Source organism: Cololabis saira, chromosome 8 (genome assembly GCF_033807715.1).
Source record: "Cololabis saira isolate AMF1-May2022 chromosome 8, fColSai1.1, whole genome shotgun sequence".
NCBI classification, from domain to species: domain Eukaryota; kingdom Metazoa; phylum Chordata; class Actinopteri; order Beloniformes; family Belonidae; genus Cololabis; species Cololabis saira.
The window spans coordinates 9,838,042-9,866,028 of NC_084594.1; the positions used below are offsets into that span (position 1 = coordinate 9,838,042).

Sequence of the window (27,987 nt, forward strand, 5' to 3'; positions counted from 1 at the left end):
CGCAGGGAAAAAAAATCCGCACTGACATTTCTCCATGGCATCATGTTCAAACGTTAAATGTAATCTTTTCCTTCAGACTCCGCAGAAACTAATCCTAGTTGGAAAAAAAATATATAAAATAAAGTGAAATGAAAGCAGTGAAAATGAAATAACGTCCACGTGGTGATTGATGAGTAACCCATTCATGCATTTGTGTTGAAAACGGATTCGGCTCTGTCGTTTTTGGGGAGGTGGGATGTCCTCTTTTTCAGCCACCAATCTGCGTGCTTTTCCCTCCATTATGGGCTTTTTTTATTGCTTCTCAGCGAGTCTTCAAAGAGCCCGGAGCCTGTAATTAGGGGGCGGGTCTCAGCGCCTCAAAACACTTCCCCGCGTTGGAGCTCAACTTCTCCCAAAGTTTCCCGGGACTCAGAGAGCGACCTCTCCCACTCCCTCAGCTTCCTAGGATTTAGTTTCTCAGGGATGGCCGCATCTATTCTGGAGGTAGGGAATGTAATTGTAAGTACTTTTTTTCTTATTCTTATTCTTCTTTTCCAAAAACAATCTAAACTTCTATACAGTAGATATATTATTAGTCTTTGCTGGGAGGAAACTTGACTTCCTTTGAAACTATTTGACATGTAACAGACAAAACTTTGAATACTGTGACTTAAAAGCAAGTGACCTAACATAGTTTCACTGAATAGAAAGGAACCTTCACATTCAAGGTTTAAACTCCTTCCCTTACTGTTAACATTTCACTCCTGGCACATTTATTCCATATCTGAGAGCAAATTAAACATAAGTGAGCTTGTTTGATGGCAAACTTTTTTCATGGCTAGACGCTGGACATTATATATCAGGGGCTATGGGGGCAAGAAATTCAGAGGACAATATGTTACATAAGTTTAAGACATGAGAAGATAAATTATGAACTAGAGAGCAGTGCCAAATCAGTGGGGGTTCAAGAGGCAGATAACCCCTGAATGAGAAGTCAAATCAGGTTCACATATCAAAGCTATAAGAAGATTTACATACATAAATATGCAGACTTACCTGCTTTTTTTTCTAAATAAGTGCAACAGTTGTTTTTGTTTTTATAATGTCTAGGATCATCTTTTTTTTAATTCAAGAGAGGTTACCAGTAACAAGACAGCAAAGAAGCATTTACATTACGCCAAAATACACTGTAAAAAAATGATGTTGAGTGTGTGGTAAAGGCAGAAAAACCATCCTTCCTGTGCTTTGATATTGATCCAGAATTACCAGTAATATGTAAGATATTCACAAAAAGAAATGCATGTTTTAATTGTATAATACTGCGTATAAACATTCTGAACGATTATCTGAAAAGATATGTCACAAAAATGATCATAAGCAGGCTGTTATGACAGTTTAGTTTTAAATTCTTCAGTTACTTGACCAGAAAAAATCAAATGAACGTGAAAGGATTTCTGTCTTTTATACGTGATCAAAAGTATTTATTTAATCTAAATCCACAATACACAATGTGTGCACTTATGTGCATGAATGTTGTAAACTGTATAAATGTAGAAAGAAATTTAAACCAACATTTCCCCAGGAACCAAAATAGGATGAAGTCGGTTTAGATAATGGATAGCTGGAGAGATGAAGGGATTTATTTTTTTTCCTTCACAAGCGTAAACATCCATAGACTGAAATTGCTGTGATCACGTTGAGAGTGGGCAGAGCAGGAAAAGTCAGCGGTGGCAGTCAGACATACGTTTTTTATTAGACTTGACACTGACAGAAGCAGCAGCAAGCAGCCATTTCCTGCACTCCGACAGTCTCATTTTCTCTCCTTTTCCCCTCTTGTCTCCTCCTCTCCAGGAAGACGCACGCTATGGCTCCAGTCCTCTGGCTATGTTAACTGCTACCTGCAACAAATTTGGCAACACCAGCCCTGTCAGGGATTCAGCTACACCTGGCAAGAACGGCAGCAACACTCCAGTAAAGAAGCCCTACACCATGACGTCTGACCTTCAAGCAGCTAAGAATGGGCGGACGACAGACGGCAGCGGCCTGACAGACTCCTACACTGGTTCTTTCACCACAGCCGGAGGAGGCGGTGGGCTGCTTACTCCCACTGGAAGCCCCCCTCCTTCAGCTGGAGGCTACACGACAGATTACAGCCCGTTCTCCCACTCCTTCCAGACCTCAGTTTCCCAGGACCCGTCCCTTTTAGTGTCCAAGGCCCATGCGACGGCCGACTGTCTCACCAGTGTCTATACCTCGCTGGATATGACACACCCTTATGGCTCCTGGTACAAGGCTGGAATCCACCCTGGCATAACCGCAGCTCCGGCTAATGCAACTTCCTCCTGGTGGGATGTCCACCCCAATTCCAACTGGCTGTCAGCGACACAGCCCCAAGCTGACGGAGGTCTCCAGGCTTCCCTGCAGCCCGTGGCGCCGCAGGCATCCCTTAGCCCACAGCTGCCAAGTTACAGCACCGACTTCACGCCACTCAACCCGGCTCCGTATCCCTCTGTGGGACTGGGGTCGTCCTCACATCTCCTCCAACCCTCGCAGCACATGCTGCCACAGGACATGTACAAGCCCAAGCCCGTGCAAAGCGCAGGGCTGATTGAGAGTCCCATGGGCCTAAAGCCCGCCAGGGGGTCGGGAGGCTACGCTGGGGGGGGAGCGCCTAGCAGATCTTCGTGCGACTGCCCCAACTGCCAAGAGCTGGAGAGACTCGGAGCCTCGGCCGCATCCCTGAGGAAGAAACCGGTCCACAGCTGCCACATCCCCGGCTGCGGAAAGGTCTACGGCAAGGCCTCCCACTTAAAAGCCCATCTCCGCTGGCACACGGGGGAGCGGCCCTTCGTCTGCAACTGGCTGTTCTGCGGAAAGCGCTTCACCCGCTCGGACGAGTTGGAGAGGCACGTGCGCACCCACACGCGGGAGAAGAAGTTCACCTGTCTACTGTGCAACAAGCGCTTCACGCGCAGCGACCACCTCTCAAAGCATCAGAAGACCCACGCAGATTCTGCTCTGCAGGGGAAGGCCGTGGCCGGGGAGGGAGACGCGGATCCTCGGAGCGAAGACACCGCAGAGCTCAACTCCGGCGCCGTAGCCACCAATCCCGGCGCTGACCAAATCACCAGTGCGGAGGAGAAGACTGCCACACCTAACGGAGTGGAGAACAGCAGTGGATTGTTGGAGATATGACTGTATTAAAGTTTCTGTCCAGTACTATCTCATGACATTATAAGTTTGTTCTCATGGAGAAGAAAAACACTTTTTTTTTCTTACTTCAGAACATTAAATGGATATGAGTCAATTATTTGGAGAGACTTCTTATGATAAGTCACTGATGAGTTTGCAGGTAGCAATCCCTTCACTTTCCCTGGACCGCACACACATTCAACCAAATATGAGCGAGGCTGCAAACATACAAGCACAAGCTTTCACAGACATACACATGAAAATGTAAAGCCGAGCCTTGATATATGATAACATGCACATGTGCACATTTGCATGCACAGAAATAATTATGTGCAAATGTGCAAGCATATATAATGCATTCATGCATGCAAGGTTACCCACAAAAGTATGCCTATTCAGACATGCACGCAAGTAAACATGGTCATGCACACATTTTGCAGTCTGCACACATTTTCTGCCTTTCAAATGAGACAAACCACTGGGGACATTTAATCTGCCAAAGCAGAGAGAGAAGCAATCCGAGGATGCAGAAAGGAAAGTGGTTTTAGAGCAAAACTTACGGTTAGGATGATGGATCTGATGGAGCATTGCATGCCTATAGGAAGATCAGATTCACAGTTTTATTTTAATACTTAGTCATTTTTCTTAAAACAAACTATGAGCAGTCTTAAGTAAAGCTTGCTGTTGTCAAACGCACTCTGATCTGTAAGAACTTGCATTTCACTTTTGTTTTTTCTGTTTGCTTCTTATGTCTTAATTTAATTTCGTATTTACAAGAATAATCTAATTTATGTCTTAAATTATACACATGGAAGTTTATCTTGCATCTTGCAGGAAATATTATGGCTAAAAAAAAGGTTAAAGATGGTTAAAAAGAAAAAAAAACTAAAATGCATTAAATTAAGAATTTTTTTCCTATTTATTAGTTATAATGTAGAGTTTTGGGAGTATGTTTTTAAAGTTTTATTTATAGATCTTGAAGCTTACTGTGCCTGTAAACTAATTCTGTATCATCTTTTAATTGTGGAGTCTTTCACATCTGGAAAAGATATTATTCAAATGGGCTTCCTATTATTGTTTGTATATACTATATATTGATAACAATATATAGAATTTTGTCAAGTGTGCTATTTTTCTACTTTTTTTAAAATGTCATTTCTGTATTTTGTGTAACTTTTCACCGTGAAAAGATGTCTTTATTTCTATTATCAGACACATAATCATAGGAGCTTCATTTGTTGATGGTAAATTCCCTCATCACGGTAGAACAGAGCTACCAGTGTTTGCTGACTTGTGAAATGAGTGTAAAAGATACTGTAAATAATGATGAAGCATGGAACCTCAATAAGGTACACATGTTGTAAGATTTAAGGTGTCAAATCATGACAATGTTGGTGCTTTCAAAAGTAAAAAAACTGAAAAAAAAAGAATACTGCTTGTCTTTTTTTATCCAGAAGAGTTTTGAGATGAGTTTTAAGTTAATGGAAAATGTGAAGAAGTAGCTGTTCGGGTCAAACTTTACTCTTACGTGTTTCATCCCGATCCCTTACGCACTGTCCTTCTTTTCATATCCTTCTGCATCACCATGGCCAAGCAAATACTTTCATTATCTTTTGAAGCACAAACAAAGCCGTCCACTGAATTGAAGTCTTAACTCCACACAATGACCCCCTTTCAGAGAGCCACTGTAGTTACACTCAAGACAATTACTCCGCTCTCCAGCTTGAGGGGGGTAATTACTGGGAGCGATGCACCAGCAGAGTCAGGAGAGCAAACCAGAGCAGATTAGGGCCAAGGACCTGTGGTTGTATTGTTTGTTGAGGGAGTTGGTCAAACAAAGGACCCCAATTAAGGGAGATTGCATGACGAAAGAGGGGATGCAAACACATAAATGCTGAGGAGAAGCTGGTTTGATGTATGTTTTACCTTGACATTGTGATGTCTTTGCTCACGGGATTTCCCCAGGTTTCCGTCTTAACAGTCTTAACGGTCTTAACAAGTGGCGCTTGCATGTCTTTCTGTCCCTGTTCCTGTCGGGCTTTCCCAGAATAATAAAAATACCTAAGGTGGGAGGACTTCCCATTCTGCATTAAAGTAAAATATCCTCAGGGCAGACAAAATGAACCCTCAAACTTGGGTTTTTACATTCCAGCAGCAGTCATAGTATCTGTATGTGTTATTGATAACAATACGGGTCAGTAGAGGATGAAAAGCAAAGACCAGCACTTGAGATAAATATAGAAATATGTACAGGCTCTTATTTTGGTGAAAATATATCTACCTAACTAGTCAAATACAAGAGAGGAAAAGAAACAAAATAACATAAAGTAAAATAGAAAAAAAGCACTGTCTTATTGCAGGAATGAAGAAGATACTGGTACAGCTGGAACCCCCTGAAGCCGTTGTAACATTTACACTTCCCAGGCTGCATGGTTCCAATTTAAGGCTTCTAATGAGCTGTAGTTGAGGTCAATTTATATAAAACGTCCCCAGGCCGACTCTGTCATCAGGAACCAGTATGTTTACGGTGGTCTGAAGTGGGCGCATGGTCGAGTCCACAACATAAAAGGCAAACATGGGGACTGGGGTATGAGCAGGGTGTGTCAGGCCAGCGAGTGAGGGTGGGGATGGTGGGGAGACGCGTGGGGGGGTATGGGGGTTATGCAGACGGTCAGTGGCTTTCAAAACCTCCACTGCTACTGGTATTTTCTGCCTTTTCTAAAATACACTCCTCCTGCAGCGCTGGTGGCATTCTGCAGCCTTAACTGTATTTTTACTTCTTTTATTTAGAAAGCCAGGAAACATTAAGTGTTGCTTCAAATAAGCTCATAAAAAGAAAATATACATGCAGTGGCACGTAGAGGCAAAGACAGAAACTGGACAATCTGTTCCATATGGTTTTACCCACAAATGGTCCCCTTTTTTTACTCCGTTTACAAAATCAGATCACTCGAGGCTTAATAGGACCAAAAAAGGTTATTCCAACGGGATTTCAGACACACCTGTTAAAGCCATCACACATCTCATTTCCAGTCTTAATAACAAAGATGAAACCTGAAAACATTCTTTAGTTAAGCCCTCAGACTTGATGAGTTTGCACAAACTGACTCTTAACGAGTTGCTCCGGGGAAAGACTCGGATTGCAGCTCTTTAGAATAAAAGACATTATCATGATGTGTTGAACAAAAAGCCAATTAACCTCTTTTCCTGCTATTATCTGATCCCAACTGATTAGCCCAGAAAGACAATTGCTCCGTGCTCCGACACGGCCACAGGCGCGGGTCCCCGTTTCTCTTCTTCCAGTGTGTGCAGGGCGGGGGATCAAGGGAGGCATGAGTGCAGGACAAAAGCACAGGTGTATGCAGGTGTGACTGGGTCTCCGTGGCACAAAGTCAGGGGGGGATAAAGAGTAAAGAATGTCAGCATGCCCAGAGGCTCGGCCTCATTCAGGCCGTGAGTTAAAACAAGATGAAGCTTCTGTGGCAGAAGGGAAAGGTAAACTGACTAGGACAAAACCATAGCACGACCTGCAGAACAGAAGGGGTCGGGGGGAAATAAAACAATAGGGTGAAGAGGAAAACATAACAGATAAGAGAGGGCAAAGGTAAAGAGGTAAAGATATCTTACAGCTGTAGTTTATGTCTCATTTTCTTATCTTTCTTAACCATCATTTAAATGTGAGGAGAGGAAGCAGAAGCATGTAACAGAAGGATGTGCCTGCGTGATTAAGCACCCGTATCCTGCTTTGTAAAGACCTTCCTCTCCTCTCGCTCTGACACTATTCCTTTTTACACTGGTGATTAAGTTTCAGTTGTTTTTAATCAAACAAATAGCAATCCCTCTGCCTCGCATCATCAATCCCTGGAATGTGTTTCATACTTCTGGCTCTGATCAAATTATGATGCAGCGCTTTCAAGTTTGAAAATATTCTTTATAGTTGAGAGGGAGTCCTCCCTCGCTGCCCACTGCACAAAACGCGCCTCTAAATGAGTCAATTTTTATAGGAACTGTGGGAGGGTTGCGGGTTACTCTGTGCCCCTTTAAAAAGGTAATGCACTTGCCATTTAATCGCCTCCAGTTGACAAATTGCTTCCAGGGTAAAATGAGAAAATTGCATGTGTGACACATGTGGACATATTGACTCAACTTAAGATGTTTGACATCGATCTGTCATTTAAACCAAGCAGTGGATGCACTGTAGATTATAGATGCTCAAGAGGCCTGAATGAAGTAAATACTTTCTTTTTTTTAATCAATATTAATGGATTTTGTCTTATTTCTACATGTATACTGTACAGCAGTGGTTCCCAACCTGCGGTCCGGGCCCCCCCTGGGGGGCGCCAGAAAAATTATATTTGCGAATGAATCATTCATAAGACATTGTTAGGAATAATTTATGAATGTCTTGAATATTTTTTGTGTTTTTTATGCACTGGTGACAAACACAGGAAATGATTTCATTCCTTATTATCTTATCATTACTCAACATTTAATCTACTCCGACAGGTTTTTAAAAGAAAAATGTAAAAAAAATGTTTGTCTCATATTAAAAGAGACATTTTTCAGAAATATTTTTGTCCTTTTATGTCCTTTTATGTCCTTTTGTGCATATTTTATACATTGGTGACATTGGAGAAAAACAAAGTCATATGTATACAGAGTAAACCAAAGAGAAATGTATAAAAAAAAACCTAATTAATGTTCATTTTTTCAATTAAAGACTGTTTTGGTGCTAGTACGTACGGGTCGGGGGGGTTGGCTGTTCTTAGACACAAGTAGGGGGGGGACAAGGAAAAAAGGTTGGGAACCACTGCTGTACAGAAATGTTGTGGCGCTGAAAAAGATTTTGCATGCAGATTGCAAGTTTAAGGTATAGCTTAACAGAATCTATAGTGTGAGTGCATGCAGTAAATGTGGCTTTTTTCTTTTTAATTTTCACCACTATGGAAAGTTTATTTCACTCTTAAGAGAAGAGGTCCGATATCTCTTAAAAAAAGAATGGGATAACCACTTGGAAAACCAGTGGCCCATTATAACCTATAGTGCACCATTAAAGTGTTCTTTCCCCTTGAAAATGCTTACTATCTTTATTGTGTTCTGACTGTGATAGAGCCCAAAACCATTCTACTTTCTGCTTTTATTTCAGCTCAAACCACTAAATACATCCTTGGAACAGTTACAGTGATGGAATAGAAGAGACACGGTGGAGGGAGGAGAGTGGTGGATGTGCAAAAACATCAGCTCCTCGGGATTAAAGGTAAAAAAAACACAGTTAGAGTCCTAACACTAACAGTTTGGTGGGACGAGAGTAAAAAAAAAAAAGCCATAAAGTCGCGAATTACTTTGTTACAAGATCGGGTTGAATGAGGAAATTGAAGAAGGAGACGTTAGTGAGGAAGGAAGAAGGGAGAATACAGGCAGAGACAAAATGCAGAAAGAGAAGTGAGTGATTTGGGTTGGAAGCAGGAATAGGGAGCCGGGGTTGGCAGGCTTTGGTGGAGGAGTGTGGTGGTTCAGAAGTCCTCCGGCTTGAGGCGCCAGTGTGTCCGGTGGGGGCCCTGACCATGAGCTGCCTCACCCCCCCAGAGCCACGGCCACAAACCCCCTCTCCCCCTTCACCACCAGTACCGCCACCCATCCAACCCAAAACCCACTGGCAGGCAGTGCTTCACTGAAGCTGCTGCTGCATGTTTATTTAATATTCTGAAGAAATTGAAATATCTTTGTGGCCTCACATGCATACATGCACAATTACACAGGCCTATCACTCACACACAGACACACAGACACACGGACACGCACACGCGCGCGCATACGTGCACGCGCATCACCACCACAATATATAAATAAATAAAGTACAGTAGTAATGTTCTCTTGATCTGCGGCCAAGAAAAGAGTTGGAGAAAATCTTTTTCAAATGGTGTTTTCAGAAGCGTAGAAGGAGGAGCGTGAATGTCTGACACTGCATGTTGCCTGAGCCGGCCGCATGTCTCAGTCTGACTCCCACAGAGGAGAGAGAGCATTAACAAAGTGGTTGACAATCAAGAAATAGTTTCCATGTGACAACAGCAGAAAAAAAATTAAATATCTTTAAATGCCAGTCCATGATGCAGATTATATGAACAAAGTAGGAAGTTCACATGTTAAGCAATTTAGAAACTGTGAAGAGTGTGGTCTGTGAATGAGAACATGTATATGAGGTGTTTGTGAAGCTTTAAAGGAACAAATGTGCAGGCCAGGCCTTTTCCATGTGTGTGCACATGAATGCATGATGACACACACACACACACACGGACACACACACACATACATCCATAATGAGTCCATGATCATTACAAAGCAATTCCTTCAGACAGAGATCCCTTAAACAGCCTCGGTTTTGGTCTTCATGCAGTTCCCCTTCTGTCTCCTCTCTCCTCATGAGCCACCAACCATCGCTGCTGCCAAAAATAACACAGGAGCGCCACTCAAACCCGCGCCTCACCACGGCACAACCAGGCCACAAGAGAGGGATCAAAACACACACAAAAAAGGAAACACATCATATTATGGAAGAAGGGGGGAAAAGAGCATTCATACAAGCTCTGTGCTTGAAGATATCTACTGATGATTTTGGAGACCAAAAAAACCACACATACTAATGCACCAGGCCAAGACAGGGAAAAGGAAAGTCTGTTTGTGGATGTGTGTGTGTCCATGTGTGCAAACAACTTGGATGAAGAATATCGAAACGGCTCAGATGGCATTCGCATCTGATCTCGTTCAGTCAATGATTTAACCACCACCAGCTCAATAAAGAAAAAAAACCTACATTATCATGTTATAGTCAATAAATGAGGACATTCAACAAGACATGAAAGCTCATCTGTGCTGAAACCTTAGTAGCTCAATGAGTAGGAGGCGTATTTTCTGGTCACAAATTAATCATGCGGCTCCAATAAGTTTAGGAGTTCAAATGGGAGACGGTTTTTACTCGGTGTCATGGCCCGTTCACTTTGTGTTGCATTTGGCAAAATGTGCTTATCCACTCTGACACACCGATGCCAGCAGATGAAGCCAGCTCTATTTCAATGGCGGCCTGCTGGGGTTTACAAGCAAAGCACCACGGGATTAATCGTCAAGCCACAGAAATAAAAGAAAATTGCGGAAAAGGTGGAAAATATACCGAAATATTTTATGGAAGTCCTGCAACATTGAGGAAAGTTTGTGGATCCAGAGGATTTAACGAGTCTCCATGACTCCTTTTCCTGAGGTGCAGAGATCCAGATTAAACAGAGACACTGGATTCAAATTAATGGAGCTGACAGTTTTGGATACAATAAGATGATTGAATATAATATAATTTACTCCCATGACCCTGCACTGGAATAAGAAGGTATAGATAATGGTTGAATAATATCATTTAACTGTGATCAAATTCACTGCCCTAAATTATATATAAATACATTTAATCTTTCCATTCACCACCCACACCAGATATGTCCAAGTTACGCCTGGAGGGACTGTTGTTTTCTTAAAATGATTGTCTAGCAGGCTATTGTGTGGTTTTAAAGTTTGTTTTAAAGTTGTTGTACAGGGTTAGAGGAATTTTCTTTTCATGATGTAACTTAGATAACTACACAAATGTGAAATACTGCAACTTTTTGAATACATATTTTGCATTAAGTCATTCTAACATTTAACTTGTCCTTATTTGGGAAGACAGGTGCTAACAACCCAAGAGCCTGCAGATTCACACAGCCCTCCAGAGATACCGGCACGCTGCTGGGAGGATCGCTGACTGCATGTTGCCCTCTTCTGGCTCATTTTAGGCATATCAAATCTAGCACACACCCCCAGAAAAATGTTAAGGTTGCCAACAAAGCTAAGAAACGTTAGATAGAAATAAACCCAAACTGAGATTATACTTTTTATTTATTTAAAAGGACAGAATAAGTAACATCCTTGTGGGTGCTCGTCTACAATATCTACTTTTCTGGTTTTCTGCTTAATGCTGTTTTAATCAAATTTTGATGCCCCAACTTGGTATTTTAACATACTGAAAACATATAAAACTATGTTTCTTTTGGGCAAGGTTTAAAATAACACATTCGATATTTATATATCCGACTGCAGCACTTTTTATGGTACGGCAAATGTCTGTGTCACGTGACTATTCAGGCTTCTTATTGCATCCCTTGTTGAGTGTGGGTGTGTGTGTGTGTGTGTGCGTGTGTGTGCGTGCGTGCGTGCGTGTGTGTGTGTGTGTTTTGGATAATAGATAGGCTACAATGTATGAAGTTGTAACTTTAAAAAAAATAATAATTCTGAGTGATATCTGAATACATACTTCATATTTAACATCTATTAGATGATAATTATTTATTCATACCTCTCTGTTGTATACGGAAGCGATCTGCCACCTCAGTGAGGGAAAAATACTGTAATTATCACGATATAACGTGAACATTTATTTTATGTACAATATCACATAATCATAATATTGTTTTTCATGTTTTAACAATATGATATCAGGTTATTACAATATACATGTTTATCAAGTCATAAGGAAAAACATTCACGTTTTTACAATGTAATATTTATATTGCATTAAAGTGATAATATTTATAACAATTAAAGTCTCCCAATATAAACTGATCAGTTTTATTGTGAGAAGTTCACACTGTTAAGAGGTGGATATCCCCTCTCTTGTGGCCACAAACACGGACACCACTGCTGAGATTTCTGTGGGATCGTGCTGATCCAGAGGAAAGTCAGCAAGAACGCGTGTGTTCCCTCTGCAAGGAAAGGTGTAATACCCGCTTTTTATGCCTATGCAATGTCTACAAATTCAATATATTAGTAAGTAAGCCATTTTAGCAATCACCCTAGTCCGTTAGTTTATCTCTCTTTGCACGTGGAAGGAAGAGTCTCTTTATAGATGAATAGATAAATGAATATGTGAATATGTGTGAACCATATTGTTTGGACCAGAGTCGTTAAATGTTGCTAACTAATCTGCCAACTATGAACAGATCAGGTACGTTAATGAAGTACTCAGTCTGTATATATAAATTATATTTTTAATCAGTTCAGTAACATTGATGAGTTAGACCCTGTATGTTATGAGACTGAGTGAAAGGTAAAGTGACCATCATTTTCATGCAAGAAGATGTTTGATTTATTGTAACATTCTTGCATATTTTATTGAAGATTCTGTTTAATGCTGCTGGCACTAGAAGAGGAAAAGAACATATGCTAAACACCTGTAAGACTACTACTAAAATAATAATACATCATCATAAAATTACATTAGAAAGATTATGCAAATTAAACCGTTTACATTCTTAAAATGTGTACCCATTGTTAAAGTCGTGTACTATTATAGTTCAACATGTAGTCAAAGAAAGGGCCAACTCTGGCCAGACAACCTTGTCTGTTCCTGTATTCTGTAATACATATCTCTCTTAATACAGATTGATGCCACAATGATTGATTCAATGGGTGATAAGACTCCATCCGTCTACATTCCAACATAATGGAGATCGGATAGCCCCAAGACGTTCTGCTTGGAAAACGATGGTGCAGGTACAAAGGAATCAAGTAAACACTTATTGCTTGAAAGATTAAAGGAAAAGATGAGAGAATAAATCCAACCAGGAGGATACTGTTGCTTCTAAAAGAAAAATAACTCATTCAAAAAACAACAAATGTGCTGAAAAGAAAACTAGAAAAATTGAATTAGGCTGGATTCATGTAGGCAAGCAGGTGATAAAAAGCAGAGGGGTAAAAGGACCTTTGATGTGCCAAAAGATTCCCAAAAAACTGACATATTACAGTACGAAAAGGATATTTGTTTTCCAGATAGAAAAAACAAAAAAACAAAAAGTGAGGGATTCCATCATGACATCTTAGACTATCAGGAAGATGCTGTATTTGATGACGAGATCACAATTAGAGAGCTTTATTCATATATTCAGTGCTTAAAATGGGAATACTTAGGTTTTACCTGTGCACTAGAGAACTGTCAGATGATGATGATGATGATGATGATGATGATGATGATGATGATGATGATGATGATGATGATAAAGGAGCCACACAAGGAAGCGTTGTGACAGAACCATCCAACCCACATGCAGAAAACGAGGAACCTTATCAGACTGTTGTGAAGATGGCATCAGAACATAGGAATGCTAATGTAGATGCATTATCAGACACATCTGAGGTGATGATGATGATGATGATGGCCCCTATATGATGTATTCAGAAAAGTGTGGGTAGGTGTGAGGGAGGTGAGTGGGTGGGTAGGTGTGCTTGTGGAACCAGGAGTTTCAGTATCCCCTGTTACTTCCATGTCTACTGTCTGGTGAACAAAACATCTGCAAAGAGGGGGCTCTGAGTAAAAGCAACTTAGAATACACCAAGATATTTCTCCTGATCTTGCAGAGCAAAGCTCGAGGAGCCCGCTCAAGAAAAATAGTTTTTTTTAATGCTAAACATAAACCTTTGTTTTTAAAGAATGGGTTTGATAACTGTATTCTATAAATGTATATTGTATAGTTGTTACCCAGTTCTTCTTATTTTTCTCATGAGAAGTGCCCTTTAAAAGGTTGTGGTGTTCTGTTAATTCATCTATCAATCCATTACTTGCACCCCCGTATTCCAATTTAGGGTCAGTGGGATCTGCTGGATTCAGTCCTAGCTTTCTTTGGGCAGAAGGCAGGGGTAACACCCTGGACAGGTCACTTCATCTACTTTTTTAACAGAAGATTAGAAATACTATTTACATTTCCAATACAATGCATATATAGCCAATGAAATGCCCGAAAGAAATCATACATTATCAAACTACTTTCCCTTAATTACTTACCCTGTTCCAGCCTCGTTTCCATCATCATGTCATATCATTTTTGAGCAAAATACACGTAGATGAACATTTGAGGTGAGGGGTCAGTGGTGGATGTGGTTTGAGTCGGGTCCTGGAGCAAAGCAACCACCACATATGGACAAAACCTTTGCAACAAAGGATTAAGGGTACCCTGGCAAGATATATTGATAAAATATGTTTGGGAGAGGTTCGGGTACAATGCGGAAATGATCACATTTAGGGCCTGATTTACTAAAGGTTTGCGTGCGTAAAAACGTGTGCAAACTTTTTTTTTTTTTTTTTTTTTTTGTCTGCACACATATTAATGATTGATACCATGACGGTAGAAACCAAAAGTATATATATGTGCATTATTACTATATTTAATATATATACATATATATACGCATACATATGCGTACACATACATAAATGTACACATACAAACCCAGTGATATTTTTTTTTTTTTTTGGGGGGGGGGGGTGACGACATCCACTGCCAATCCAGGAAGCAGGAACACACGGAAACACACGTCAAGCACTGGAAATCTGCAACAAAAAACCACAAACAAAGCACGAAACCGGCACGGAGCCAACCAAAACAATAACAGCAATCGACCTAAATCTTGAGATCTGATCGCAGTCTGAGCTAAGCTACCGCTACCGCTACCTAAACCCAAAAACTAGAGAGTCAGCATGCAGGTGAACAAGCCAGTGTGTATGTCTATGTGTGTGTGTGTGTATGTATATGATCATGTGTGTGTGTGTGTGTGTGTGTGTGTGTGTGTGTGTGTGTGTGTGTGTGTGTGTGTGTGTATATGCGTGTGACTAAGTGACTATGTGTGTGTGTGTGTGTGTGTGTGTGTGTGTGTGTGTGTGTGTGTAATAAACCAAACAAAGTTCCACCTGAAGTGTATCTATAGTGGGGGAGGGGGGGGAGCAACCCCGCCACCCGCGAGACCAGAGGCCGACACGGAAGAGCCCGGAACCCAGGCCACCGGCAACCCCACAGAGGGGAGAAGTAGGAGGGAGGCAACCCACCGCCTGCGAGGCCCCCCCCCCCCGGCGGCGACCGAGGGGGCCCGCGGGCGGGGCCCCCACGGCGCGGGAAGAAGCAGCCAGGAGGCCCTCACCCTTCAGGCCAACGACCCCCACCCGGCAGGGGGCCAGCCTGCCCGGAGAGACAGAGCCGCCCCGGCCGCCGACGCGGGCAGGCGCACCCGCCCCCCACGAAAGTGGCCCTCCAAGACCAGAGGGGCGCCCCGCCGCAGAGGCAGCGGGGGGGACCGGAGACGGGCCCGGAGAGAGGGAACCCCCCAACAAGGCGACACCCGTGCAGGCCCGACAACGGAGGGCCCCAGACCCAGGCATCCCATTCATTCATCCATTCACCTATCCGATATCTATACTGATAATAATATGATATACTATACATAATAATAATACTCATACTAATAATAATAATAATAATAATAATAATAATAATAATAATAACCATCTTTGTATAATATAATATTGATAAATTATTAAGTTTTGATGTCCTGCCAATGGAGGCCCAAATCCTCCATGGCAGGACCCTTCCATACCGCATTCTCACCGACACAGACACACAATCACGCACCGTTTCCCCCTCCCCGGGGGGGTCCAGCACCGCCAGAAGGCGCCCCAGGCTGCACGGCGAGCCCCGCCAGGCCCGGGTATCCCGACCCACCTATCCCAGGCCGGTGAGGGAACGCGGGTGATGTGGGACCCCCTCCCGCCCCTGGTGTTGAGTGCATGTGATTAATGCCATAAAAACAGGGAGGGGGGAGGGCCAAGTATCGATTTGACACCGACCCCCCCCCCCCCTCCCGAACTACGTGTCCTTGTCAAATGTATTTATTAAGTGTTGAATGTGCAGTGTCTATTTTGCTGTTAAAACCGTGAGGCGGGGAGTGCCGGGCCACGCGGGACAATGCCCCCCACGACCCGGACCCCCCGCCCTTCGCCTATGTGCGTATGAATCGTGTAGGGGGGGAAGGAGGGGGAGCGGAGGCCGAAGCCAGGAAGCAGGACCAGCAAAGCCGGCCCTGATAAGACACCCGCGTCCCCCCACCGGCCATCCAGTAGACGTGTGCAAACTTGACATCACCCGCAAACCAATGTGCAAGCTGATCTACTAACAGCGTGCAAAGAGGACTGCGTCTCTGAAATGAGCAAAATAGCACACGCTGTTCATTTAGTACTTTTGCCCTGATGAATAATCAATATGGAGCGTACCCGCCAGAAATCGCTAAATACTGGGAGGGGAAAATGCAAATAGGTTAATTTACCACACGCAATGAGATTTACCAAGCCTGAAAGTAATTGCGGGGATTGTGATTGCGTCTGTATTTAATACGTTCGAAAGGAAGGTGCTAATCTGCCCAGCATTACGCACCGATGGCTGCTGTTATTGTGGCAAGGAGGCGACATCGCCAAAATCAAAGAATACGCAGAGTCTTTCGGACTCGTGTAAATTTGTTTGGAATGAATGAAAACCAGATAGTTGAAACATATCTTGCCACCTTCTTTTAACCTCATCTGCCGTTCTTTTTGTTTTACCAACTGCATTTATTCTATCGCAGATTTTCTCCCATATTGCGTTTCTTTGGGTAATGTTTAAATTTCTTTGCTGTAGTTCATGAATGTGAGCGTAAGACACGCAACACCTCATTTAAATACTGTGGTTTGCTTGTTGATCACCCGCAAAACACACAACAACAGCACGTGCAAACTTTTTCAGTGCACACGCAATTTAGTACTCTTTATTTAGGATCTTAGTAAATCAGGCCCTTAGACTTTTATTCGGTAGCCCTTTTCAGTGCAGAACACAGAAACTCTCCCACAAACACAGGCTGCTGCTTCTCTGGTCCCCCTTCCTTCTGCTCATGTGCAGTCACTATACAGAGAAGAAGGTGATAGTTCAGTCGGCCCAGGTGTGCTCCCAGAGCCACCTACTCACCTCTGCTCTGCAGCTGAGCTGAACCACAACCCACTGCCACAGTTCAAGCCGGCTGACGCACATTTTTGGGTTGTATGTGTTGATTGATTTGTGTGTGTTTTGAAACACTGAGACTGTGCTTGCCAATAATGCTATTTCTGGAAAGTTTGAATAATAGTCAATAACTACAAGATAGTTGTTTCCTCTGAAAATGAAAAGGTCCCTTACTACTTTCTGCCACGGTAATGTCGGCTCTTTACTACCATGGGCTCTTTACTCTACTTTGCTTTGTATTTCTGGCATGAATCACATTTGCTGATTCTCACACAGCTGTCTGACGGTGCTCTGGAGAAGGTGTTGGTGGGTAGCAGTTTTTTCCTGGAGTACACATCAGTTCAAAGTCGTATTTCTGCATCTTCATCATTAACCACTGTATCCGTAGAGACATCTCATTTATATTATCTTTGATGGAGACAAGTGCTCCATGATCTGTCTCCATGGTGAAAGATGACAGTCCATACAAGTAGCTGTGAAACCGTCAAAGCTAAAAGCCAACCCCAAGTGCTCTTTCTCAATCTGTGCATATCTGCACTCAGATGTTGTCACGGCTCATGATGCGTAGGCTATAGGTTTCTAGTGCCTGCCATCAGCCTTTTCCTTGCACTTGCAAGCTTTTCGTAGTTTATTTTCATTTTTTTGATGGCTTACATGCTCATTAAATTTGCCTTTGCACCAGTGTCAAATCTCACAGTTACTGTAATATTTTTTCTCAACCTCATTGGTGTTTTTAAATCCATGTCGTCCAGTTTACTCCTGGTTGCATGTTCTGTCTGCATCTTCAACGATGAGAGCCCTTTATTTTCACCTGGTTCCTTTATTGCTCACCTTAATTTTCTCAGCACATGTCTGTTCTTTTCGTCTTACTATTCTTCCTCTCTGTAACCCCCACACACCAGCAGTGAGGCACCAAATTGTACTGCCACCGTCTGGGGACAGGATGCAACAGCATCCAACAGCATCCACAACACAGGCTTTCTCTTTGGTTTTAGTTCAGAGTGACAAGGTAACAGGGTTTGAGAGGTGTTTAACAACAGTTGAAACTTGAAATCTATGGTAACTTTTAAAAATGCTAGAGACATTGATCTATAGGGAATATAAATTCAACATATAACCTAAAACTACGTTTAGTACAGGGCAAAATATTCTGTCATTGAGAAATGAATCCATCCTTCTGTCTGTCCATACATCTGTCAAATAAATAATTTTAGTCTAAAAAAACTAATAAATTCACAAATATGAAAAGAGAAATATATATATATATATATATATATATATATATATATATATATATATATATATATATATATATATATATATATATATATATATATATATATTAAAATTTGAATTTATTATTTCAAAAAATGCAAAGACAAAAACTCCGGCTTTTGTAGCGACACATTTTCATAAATTAAGGTAACAACCATAACATTGACTGTTAGGGATGTGATTACTGACAAAAAAATCATATCAGAGTTGGGTTCTCATGTATTTCACTAGTCTATTGAGGTATTTTATTTTAAGTAGCCTAGAAGCGTGTTTAGTCTCTCAATACATTATAAAGAATATATAAGTGTATTACAAGAATTAAGCTTACACAATTTTAAAGCTGAACAATGCAGTATGTGAAAACCTGAAAAAGGCTTCATAGACATTTATTTGGCAGATGATTTTGGCCTCATCCATACACCTGATCCCCTTCTGATGATGAATTGACTGTTTTTGATTCTCTGACTCTTTGTCTCGCACTAACAGGATGATGATTGAAACACGAGATGAATTAAAGCAAGCCGTGAAACTCAAGACCCAAATCATTGTTCAACAGAAAAAGGTTCAGCACCAGGAACATGTTACAAGGGCTGAACATCCTTTTAAAGAACTGGAAAGCATGAAACGGCAAAAGAAAGTGGGAAAAAGCCTTGAGGCGCTTCGTGAGGAGGAAGAAAACGATAAGATCACCCTCAGTGAAAATGTCAAAAGATTTCTGACCTCCAAAAGGTAAAAGGAAACATATGTAACTGTAAACCCGGTAAAAAAAAAAAAAGTTTTTTCTTTGAGAACATTTACTGTTCCTCTTGAATCTTAAGTATCACCATTCTCTGAAAAGCTTCCAGGAAAATGTATCCCATAATTAATCATTTTGAACAGTAAATTAATTAGAAGTTTCATTTTTTATATTTGTTGACCTGATAAGAGATCCTCTCTAAGCCACAAATTTAAAACCTCCACTATAGCTTAACTATTTTCAGAATCAGATTCAGATTCAGATTCAGACGACTTTATTCATCACTTCATCGGGGGAAATTGACAGCACTGTCATATATACAAATCAAACACCCCAAAAACCAAGCACCTATATAAAGATAAAAAAAATAAAAGATAAAAATAAAAAGTTCAGTGCCATAAGATAGAATTATATGGATAGAAAAGAAATAAGTGTCATGTAATATTTCATAAAGTTATTGCACAGTCCGGTTTGTTGTTGGTCAGACTGACTGACTGACTGACCCACAGTCCCTCTGTTCTTCTTTGCCCTCCTCCCCCCAGTGAGGAGTTAAACAGTTCTTATTGCCTACTATATTAAGCCTACCTGGATCTCGTGGTTCCTTATTATTATTATTATTATTATTATTATTATTATTAATTTATTTTTATTTTTATTTATTTTTTTTTTCCAGGCTGGAATTTATGTAAAAATAATCACCAATATTCAGTAGTTTGAATTACACAGCTTTCATGCTCTCAATCCAAATAAATTCTATTTTTTTTACTACTGCTTCATTCTGCAACGATATATTCTGAACAAAACAGTTTCTTATCATCACACCTCTGTTTTTTCTTAATGAAAATTAGTAGTTCACATAATTCACATAATATAATCCTACATAAAACAACTACTAAATATTATTGAGCTTGAAAAATCAACACCAAAGACACAGAATTGCCTTGCACTGGCAATTATAATTACGCCATGATTTTGTGAGCATCATCATGTACCAGTCGCCTGATGTCAGCATACAAATCATACACAAATCATACACAAAACCTATTCAAATGTCCTTCTTCTATCCCTCACGGTTGAGGTACAAACATTACACTCTAGCATTAACAAGACAGGACCGGTCCAGGACCTGAAAGTAAGTGTTTCTACTCTATAAAAATTCAGTTTCTCAAACAAAATGTTTTTTTAACCCTTGTGCTGCCTTTGGGTCAAGGGAGGGTGAAGGGAGAAAAGAAGGAAGGAAGGAAGGAAGGAAGGAAGGAAGGAAGGAAGGAAGGAAGGAAGGAAGGAAGGAAGGAAGGAAGGAAGGAAGGAAGGAAGGAAGGAAGGAAGGAAGGAAGTAGGAAAGGGAGTAAGGAAGGGAGAAAAGATGGAAGGGAGATAAGAAGGAAGTAAGGAAGAAAGGAGAAAAGAAGGAAGGAAGGAAGGAAGGAAGGAAGGAAGGAAGGAAGGAAGGAAGGAAGGAAGGAAGGAAGGAAGGAAGTAGGAAAGGGAGTAAGGAATGGGGAAAAGATGGAAGGGAGGAAAGAAGGAAGCAATGAAGAAAGGAAAAAAGAAGGAAGGAAGTAGGAAAGGGAGTAAGGAAGGGAGAAAAGATGGAAGGGAGATAAGAAGGAGGTAAGGAAGAAAGGAGAAAAGAAGAAAGGAAGGAAGGAAGTAGGAAAGGGAGTAAGGAAGGGAGAAAAGATGGAAGGAAGGAAAGAAGGAAGTAAGGAAGAAAGGAGAAAAGGAGGAAGGAAGTAGGAAAGGGAGTAAGGAAGGGAGAAAAGATGGAAGGGAGGAAGAAAGGAGAAAAGAAGGAAGGAAGTAGGAAAGGGAGTAAGGAAGGGAGAAAAGATGGAAGGGAGGAAGAAAGGAGAAAAGAAGGAAGGAAGTAGGAAAGGGAGTAAGGAAGGAAGTAGGAAAGGGAGTAAGGAAGGGAGAAAAGATGGAAGGGAGATAAGAAGGAGGTAAGGAAGAAAGGAGAAAAGAAGAAAGGAAGGAAGGAAGTAGGAAAGGGAGTAAGGAAGGGAGAAAAGATGGAAGGGAGGAAAGAAGGAAGTAAGGAAGAAAGGAGAAAAGGAAGGAAGGAAGGAAGTAGGAAAGGGAGTAAGGAAGGGAGAAAAGATGGAAGGGAGGAAAAAAGGAAGTAAGGAAAAAAGGAGAAAAGAAGGAAGGAAGTAGGAAAGGGAGTAAGGAAGGGAGAAAAGATGGAACGGCAGAAGGGAGAAAAGATGGAAGGAAGGAAAGAAGGAAGTAAGGAAATAAAGAGAAAAGAAGGAAGGAAGGAAGGAAGTAGGAAAGGGAGTAAGGAAGGGAGAAAAGATGGAAGGGAGGAAAGAAGGGAGAAAAGGTGGAAAGAAGGGAGAAAGAAAGGAAAGAACGGAGAAAGGAAAGAAGGGAGGGAAGAAGGAATGGAGAAAAGGAAAGAAAGAAGGGAGGGGAGATGGAAGGAATGGATAAAATAAGGAAAGAAGGAAGGAAAAGCAAAGAAGGTAATAAAGAACGAATGACGAAAGGGAGGTAGGAAGAAAAAGGAGTAAAGGAGGGTAAAAAAGGAGGAAAAGAAGAAAGGAGGAAAGGTCTTTGGGTCATTTTGACCCAAAGACAGCACAAGGGTTAATTAAAAATATGAGTTGCTATTATGGTTTAGTCTGGTCGAGGCTGGTGAAGTATCGCGTTGCTCTTTGCTGCCCTCTTGTGGCGGCTGAGTGTAACAGCGTCCCGGCGCCGTCTGCACAGCTGACTGTGATTGGTTCAAATGTTATTGTTCCTGTCGTGACCAATGGAAGCAGCCGGGCTTCATTTTCTCACAGTCTGTCTCCCTGCATGCTCCTCCCTTGTCGTTATCAGGCACTCCCCCTCCCACACACACACACACACACACACACACGCAAACACACACACTCCAGCCCCCTGTGATGCCAGCCACTCACTCACCCCACACTTTGGTCTGGACGGCGTGTTTCTCCACGATTTCGGCGGTATGATCTGAAAACCGACCAGCACATTTAATGCAACAGTGGATGCAGCTGATGGAGATGCGTCTTTGCACGGGAAAGGTGATTAACCCCTGCAGGTTTGCACGTTTTTACTCCTGCAGCACCGTGGCCGATGACGCTGGAGCCTGATTTATGGTTCAGCGTTAAATCGACGCAGAGCCTACGCCGTACGGTGTGCGTCGCCGCGTACCCTACGCCGTGGGTTCTGCGTCGGTGTAACGCGGAACCATAAATCAGCCTTGCCTCCTCTCTCTCTAGTTATTCTGTGCATGCGTGCATTTATTTATTTATTAATTTATTTGACATCTCTCTGCTTCTTCTTCCCCCGCCGATGATAATCCGGCTGCAGTCGGAGTCCGCGGCGGTGTGAGAGCTATGACCGGCAGACAGCAGCCTGCAGAGACGGACGGAGAGAGACTTCTGGATCAACATAATCCATCTGCACTTCAGGAGGGGAGATGAGGACGATGATGGCTCCGATGAAAGCAGCATTATTCCTGTTGGTGCACGGGGGTGAGTTGATCATCCGCTGACTGTGTCTGCGTCGCAGCTCAGCCGCCTGGCCATCTGTCAGAATAATATCCATGTTCCAGACCAGATATCCAGATATCAGCAGCACTCATGGTGACAAAACTTGCTTATCATTTTTGAAAAGATCTATGTCTATAGATGATATTTTGGTATGATAACCCTTCCTGAGTGGCAGCTGGATCATAGTCAGAAAATTACATTTTAAATGCTGCTGCATATCCTGGTTTAGACTCATGTACAGGATATCTGTCAATGTTTCACAATATTGTCTTTGCTTAAAAGGTCCTCTTTAAAATGATACCATTCATTCAAGCTAAAATGTGTGTTATACATTTCCTGAATCCTTATGGTCCTGTGAGTATTCCAGTTTTTGTATTTTGTGTCTCTGTTGTTCCTAGATGACACAGGGATAATGATGATAATAATAATAATAATAATACCTTTATTTATAGAGCACTTTTTACAAACAAGTCACAAAGTGCTTTACATGCAATTAAAAACAGGAAACAAACAATTAGTACAATATTAAGACACAATTGAGAGATAATAAAAACAGACAAATAATACAATCAGTTAAACGCAAGTCTAAAATAGTGGGTTTTTAAAAGTGACTTAAAAGAAGACAATGTGTTAGCTACCCTGATCTCCTCCGGCAGGTCATTCCATAAGCGAGGGGCTAAAACAGAAAAGGCCCGGTCACCCTTGGTCTTTAAGTTATAATAAAAGGATAAAAGATAGTATATCATTCAGGCGAAAATTGTGTAAAAATGTGTGTTGTTTATAGTTGAAAGAGCTGCAGTGACCTCCATGTTGGTCAGAAAGATTCACATCTTAGCTTGAATGAAAGCTTAAAAGGTCCCCTTTAAAATGATACCAAAGACAATATTGTGAAACATTGACAGATATCCTGTACATGAGTCTAAACCAGGATATGCACCAGCATCTAAAATGTAATTTTCTGAACTTCATGCGCTGATAACTATGATCCAGCTGCCACTCAGGAAGGTTATCATACCAAAATATCCTCTATAGACGTGGATATTTTCAAAAATCATAAGTAAGTTTTGTCACCTTGAGTGGTACTGATCAGTGAAACAATGATAAATATTATAAATGCTCCGGTGACACGGTGGTCTGTTCATTCATTCACACTATTTCCTTGAATATTATTTACAGTAGGTTCATTTGAACGGTTCAGTCTGCCATCTTAGCCAGTTCCCATGAATTATTGACTCATCTGTGTGATCCGTCACATCCCAGAGGAATATCTTTATTACCCGCAGTGAAACTGCAGAATTGACTATACAAATAAGGATATAGAGTCTACAGGTGTTTGTTTTTTTATCTTCCCATTATGGTTTTCAGGAAGTATTAACATCACTATTCACTGAGACACTGCTAGTTTTTTTTTTCTGTTATTGTTCTGATTATAATGTTAACTTACTGTTTATTTATTTTGTCCTTTTTATATGACCTAAAACTTTTAACCCTTTACAAGTGGCAAGTTAACTCACTTTGATAGAACTACAGTTCATAGTTATTACAAAAATAAAAGTTCCAATGTTAAAAGAGTTCCTTTAATATTCTTCAATGCCCCTGTAGAGTTAAAATCTAAAAATTTCAAGTGTTTTATCGACTTTGTGTTATTGAGGTTTTCAGATAAATAAGATGTCGATTTAAATAGAAGTTGTCCACTAACATGAAACAAAAGCAAATGGAGAAGTTCAACTTTACGCTTTCAAGCTTGAAGGTAAAAACACACGTGTGGGACAATTTGACTTTAAATGTAAAACTTTTTCCACACTATGTTCTCAAGCTTTATTGATTTGTGTGACGTGAGCTAAACAAACCCCTGTTTTTAAGTCACATTACCTTTTTAGATTAAACTAAAAGCAATATTAGGTACACATTACTTTTTTTTAAGTTTATTTTTTGATAAGAGTTTGAGAGAGGCCTGTGAATGGATGACACATGTTTAATCTCCCTGTTCACAGCACTAATAACTCAATTAATCATCTCCAATACCTGTACATATGTGCTTCCTTTGGGACGGAAATGGATCAGAGGTCCAACACACGTGTGTGTGTGTGTGTGTGTGTGTGTGTGTGTGTGTGTGTGTGTGTGTGTGTGTGTGTGTGTGTGTGTGTGTGTGTGTGTGTGTGTGTGTGTGTGTGTGTGTGTGTGTGTGTGTGTGTGTGTGTGTGTGTGTGTGTGTGTGTGTGTGTGTGTGTGCGTGTGTGTGCTACATGCTAAAAGGATGGCCCCCGGTGTGTCTAATCCAGACAGTATTGAGCACTGGGCCGAGCTCTGGTGTCCCCCAGCCCTATCAGACCGAGCCCAACGTTAATTAGGACTTGATCCGCTTAAGCCTCCCACTAGTCTCCCATGTCATTATCTATGGGCGTGTTGTCGTCGGGCCGCGGCTCGGCCTGTGAGAAAGCTCCAGTTGTTTTCCTTCTCTCTCTCCCTTACTCACACACACACACACACACACACACACACACACACACACACACACACACGCTCTCTCACTCTAACCGAGAGTGTCAAAACACACCTGTCTTGTATTTCTAGTTGCTCAGGTACTTTAGTTTATTGCGAGTAAGAGTTAGTCACCAGGGTTCAGACTAAAGGGTGTGTTTAGTGTTTATTGTGTCTTGTGCCACAACTTTACCCGAACTTCATCATGATGAGTTTTATGAACTTATTCAATGAAACAGGAATTAAATAAACCGGGTTACTTCTCTGTCTAAATAATCATGCTGCGACAAACGGGAAGTCATTTGTGGCACTGATTGGGTATTTTCTGTTTTCTACTTCTTTAAAGTTCTGAGGAAACAATTAAACACACAGGAAATAAACTTTCCAGCATTTGGTCAATTCTTGTCATTTATAGGACTATAATGAGAATTAGTTTCAATATTTATTTATTTTAAGGAGTGATAAATGTTCCCTAACATCGGATAACTTCCATGAAAATGTGTTTAAGTTGGTTGTTTTATCTGAACAGCACAGAAATCCCAGATATTGTTTGCCAGCTAAAAAAGTGCAAAAAAGTGTGTTTAAGTGATAAATCTCACAATTGCTCACTTATTACATTTGTAACTAGTCATTTTCTTTCACTCATCACCTAGCTAATCACTGAAGATATTATCTTTCTTTTTCTCTTTGTAAGTCGTGTTGTCATTTATCTTGTTTGAGATTTGGCGAGTTGGTAAACTATTGTGGAAATTTGGCTTTTTTTTTATTTGTAAGATACCAGTTTTGCTTCCTTCTTTAAAACAGGAACGATAGATGCTGCTGGTCATAATGGGTTAAAAAAAACAAAACAAAACCAGACATTCGTCATCTGTTTACTAAATATTTTGAGGAAGTTCCCTAAATAAGAGGACAGTCATTGCAAGCAAAGTCTCAGGCTGCAGCTAAAGAGGAGTGCCCGATTTTAACCACACCTGCCTGATCTGAGATTAGAGCTGTTAGAGAGAAAACGTAAGGTCAAATTGGTCAATAAAACCAGAAAACGAGGCCCCGGTGATCCACCACGAGGCTGGAGACCGACTGCTCTCAGTCCTGAGGTTCTTACGATGAATATTTTAAAACCCAGAGAGCTGAAACTCAGCAGTTGTGCCAGACTTTCATCAAATAAGGAGTTCATTTCAGTCTTCTTTTTTGGCACTAGTAGAGCGCTCATGCTGAGTTTCAGTGACATTTGCAGTTTGCAGATAAAAGATTTATCTCCTGTCAACTTGCACATGATGACCTTTGTCTTTGGCAGCTCTTGCACTGGAAAAAATGGGGTCTACGTCTCAGCATCTCAACATATGCATTAAATCAGTGATTCCCAACCTGTGGGGCGCGGCCCCCTGGTGGGCCGCGAAGGTATTGCAAGTGGGCCGCCAAATCATTTCCAAAAAAGTATGATTTTTGTGGGGGGGGGGGGGGGGGGGATATAATTATATAAAAATATACAGAATAATGTTTTAAATGTTAAAACTCAGTTATGTTTAAAATGATATTAAAAATGTTTAAATATTATTTTCATTATTTTGTTTTGTTTTCCTTCAAGTACCGTATTTTCTGCACTATAAGGCGCACCTAAAAGCCTTTAATTTTCTCAAAAACCGACACTGCGCCTTATAATGCAGTGCGCCTTATATATGATCATTACGGTAATTTCTGTTACTGTAGTCTGGGGGATTGTAGCTACTGTAGTTGGTGTCGCCAAAGTAACGGCGCTAAAAACGTCAGGAATCGTCACAGACGTTCAAGACAACAGCAGCGACGCCGACTCGCATAATGGTGACTTTGACGAGAAGGAGCAAAGCTGGTTTTTATTTTGTTAATAAAGTTTGACATACGGTACTTTTCTTCTTGTTTTGTTTTTTTTTTTGCATTTGCTGTAGGATTTTGTAGCATTTCCTGTAGCGCAGCTCCATCAGGTAGATACGTAACTCAACCCCAGCCACTATAGTACGGTATTTTACCATATATTTAGTGCACCTTACAATGTGGTGCGCCTTATATATGGGAAAGGTTTTTAAATACGTCATTCATTGAAGGTGCGCCTTATAATGCGGAAAATACGGTATTAGACATGTGACAAGCAAATGACATAGGAACTTTTGTTGTTATCGGTCGGACCACTTTGCAGCGGGACTGCATTGCACTTGACTTATTTACGTTTGATGCTGATACCTGAAACTGGAGTATAAAGATGGATAGCTGGCTATCAACAGGGGGAATTAAAAAGTTAGGAGGTGGGCCGTGAACATTTTTGAGACATAAAAGTGGTCCCTGAGTTGGAAAAGGTTGGGAACCACTGCATTAAATGCATTAGGGAACTAATAACAGCCTCAGTATTTCTGCTTCAAACCTAATTGATACATTGATTCCCTCTTAGCCAGTAAAGATATTGATCCGTCAGTCCATGCACCGAACACATGAAGCCACAGGAAGTGACATTGGTGCTTTTTCCAATCTGAATCTTCCAATCACATTCTCTCCATCTCTGTGTTTCTTTTTTTCCATTCAGTGCTCCAGTACGCCATGTGCCGTGACGTGACCCTTCCCCCTGGGCCTCTCTTCCGCGTTGCCGGGTTCCCTCTCTCCCTGCCGTGTGCCGTGACGGGGTACGACGGCCCGCGCACCCAGGACTTTGAGTGGTTCTTGTACCGGGACGATGCTGGCGGGAGGCAGATGGGCGTGGTGTCCACCAGGGACAAGGGCTTCCCGTACGCCCCCTTCCTGACCCGGGTGAAGAACGGGGAGGTGAGGGTGGAGAGAGACTCGGGGGACAAGGTCCGCCTGGTGCTGCAGAGGCTCCGGGCCGAAGACCAGGGGAAATACGAGTGCTACACCCCCAGCACGGACACCACCTTCCAGGGCAACTACAGCTCCATGGTGAATGTCAGAGGTGAGACGGGGATTTGAT

At 41.6% G+C, this 27,987-nt stretch overlaps 2 protein-coding genes across 7 annotated transcripts in view; both read left to right on the forward strand.

Annotated features, from left to right (window-relative positions):
* Window positions 1-399: 399 nt before the first annotated feature.
* Window positions 400-4,584, forward strand: sp7 (Sp7 transcription factor). 3 transcript variants are annotated; one of them, XM_061728402.1, is made up of 2 exons: window positions 400-498; window positions 1,831-4,584. In XM_061728402.1, exons 1-2 carry the CDS (start codon window positions 463-465, stop codon window positions 3,172-3,174), a joined length of 1,380 nt encoding a protein of 459 aa, XP_061584386.1. In that variant the 5' UTR covers window positions 400-462; the 3' UTR covers window positions 3,175-4,584. The 3 variants fall into 3 exon arrangements, with proteins under 3 accessions (XP_061584386.1, XP_061584388.1, XP_061584387.1); XM_061728404.1 differs by having other exon boundaries at window positions 409-498; window positions 1,835-4,584; XM_061728403.1 differs by having other exon boundaries at window positions 409-483.
* Window positions 4,585-21,924: 17,340 nt separating this feature from the next.
* The window catches only part of igsf8 (immunoglobulin superfamily, member 8), a 34,174-nt gene continuing 28,111 nt past the window's right edge, over window positions 21,925-27,987 (forward strand). For 2 of the 4 annotated variants that reach the window (XR_009782959.1, XM_061726702.1), the window contains exons 1-3: window positions 21,925-22,085; window positions 22,375-22,538; window positions 27,589-27,969. Coding sequence is in view for 3 of the 4 variants with exons in the window: in XM_061726702.1 (XP_061582686.1) it covers window positions 22,484-22,538; window positions 27,589-27,969 (436 nt within the window). In the remaining variant the exon portion in view is untranslated. Of the gene's footprint in view, window positions 22,103-22,374; window positions 22,539-27,588; window positions 27,970-27,987 lie in introns of all 4 variants that reach the window. The other 2 variants (XM_061726703.1, XM_061726704.1) reach the window with 2 other exon arrangements.

Coding starts and splice junctions, on each gene's coding strand:
- sp7 (XM_061728402.1), top strand. CDS start 463: ATGGCCGCATCTATTCTGGAGGTAGGGAATGTAATT. Junction 499..1,830: donor TGGAGGTAGGGAATGTAATT/GTAAGTACTTTT, acceptor CCTCCTCTCCAG/GAAGACGCACGCTATGGCTC.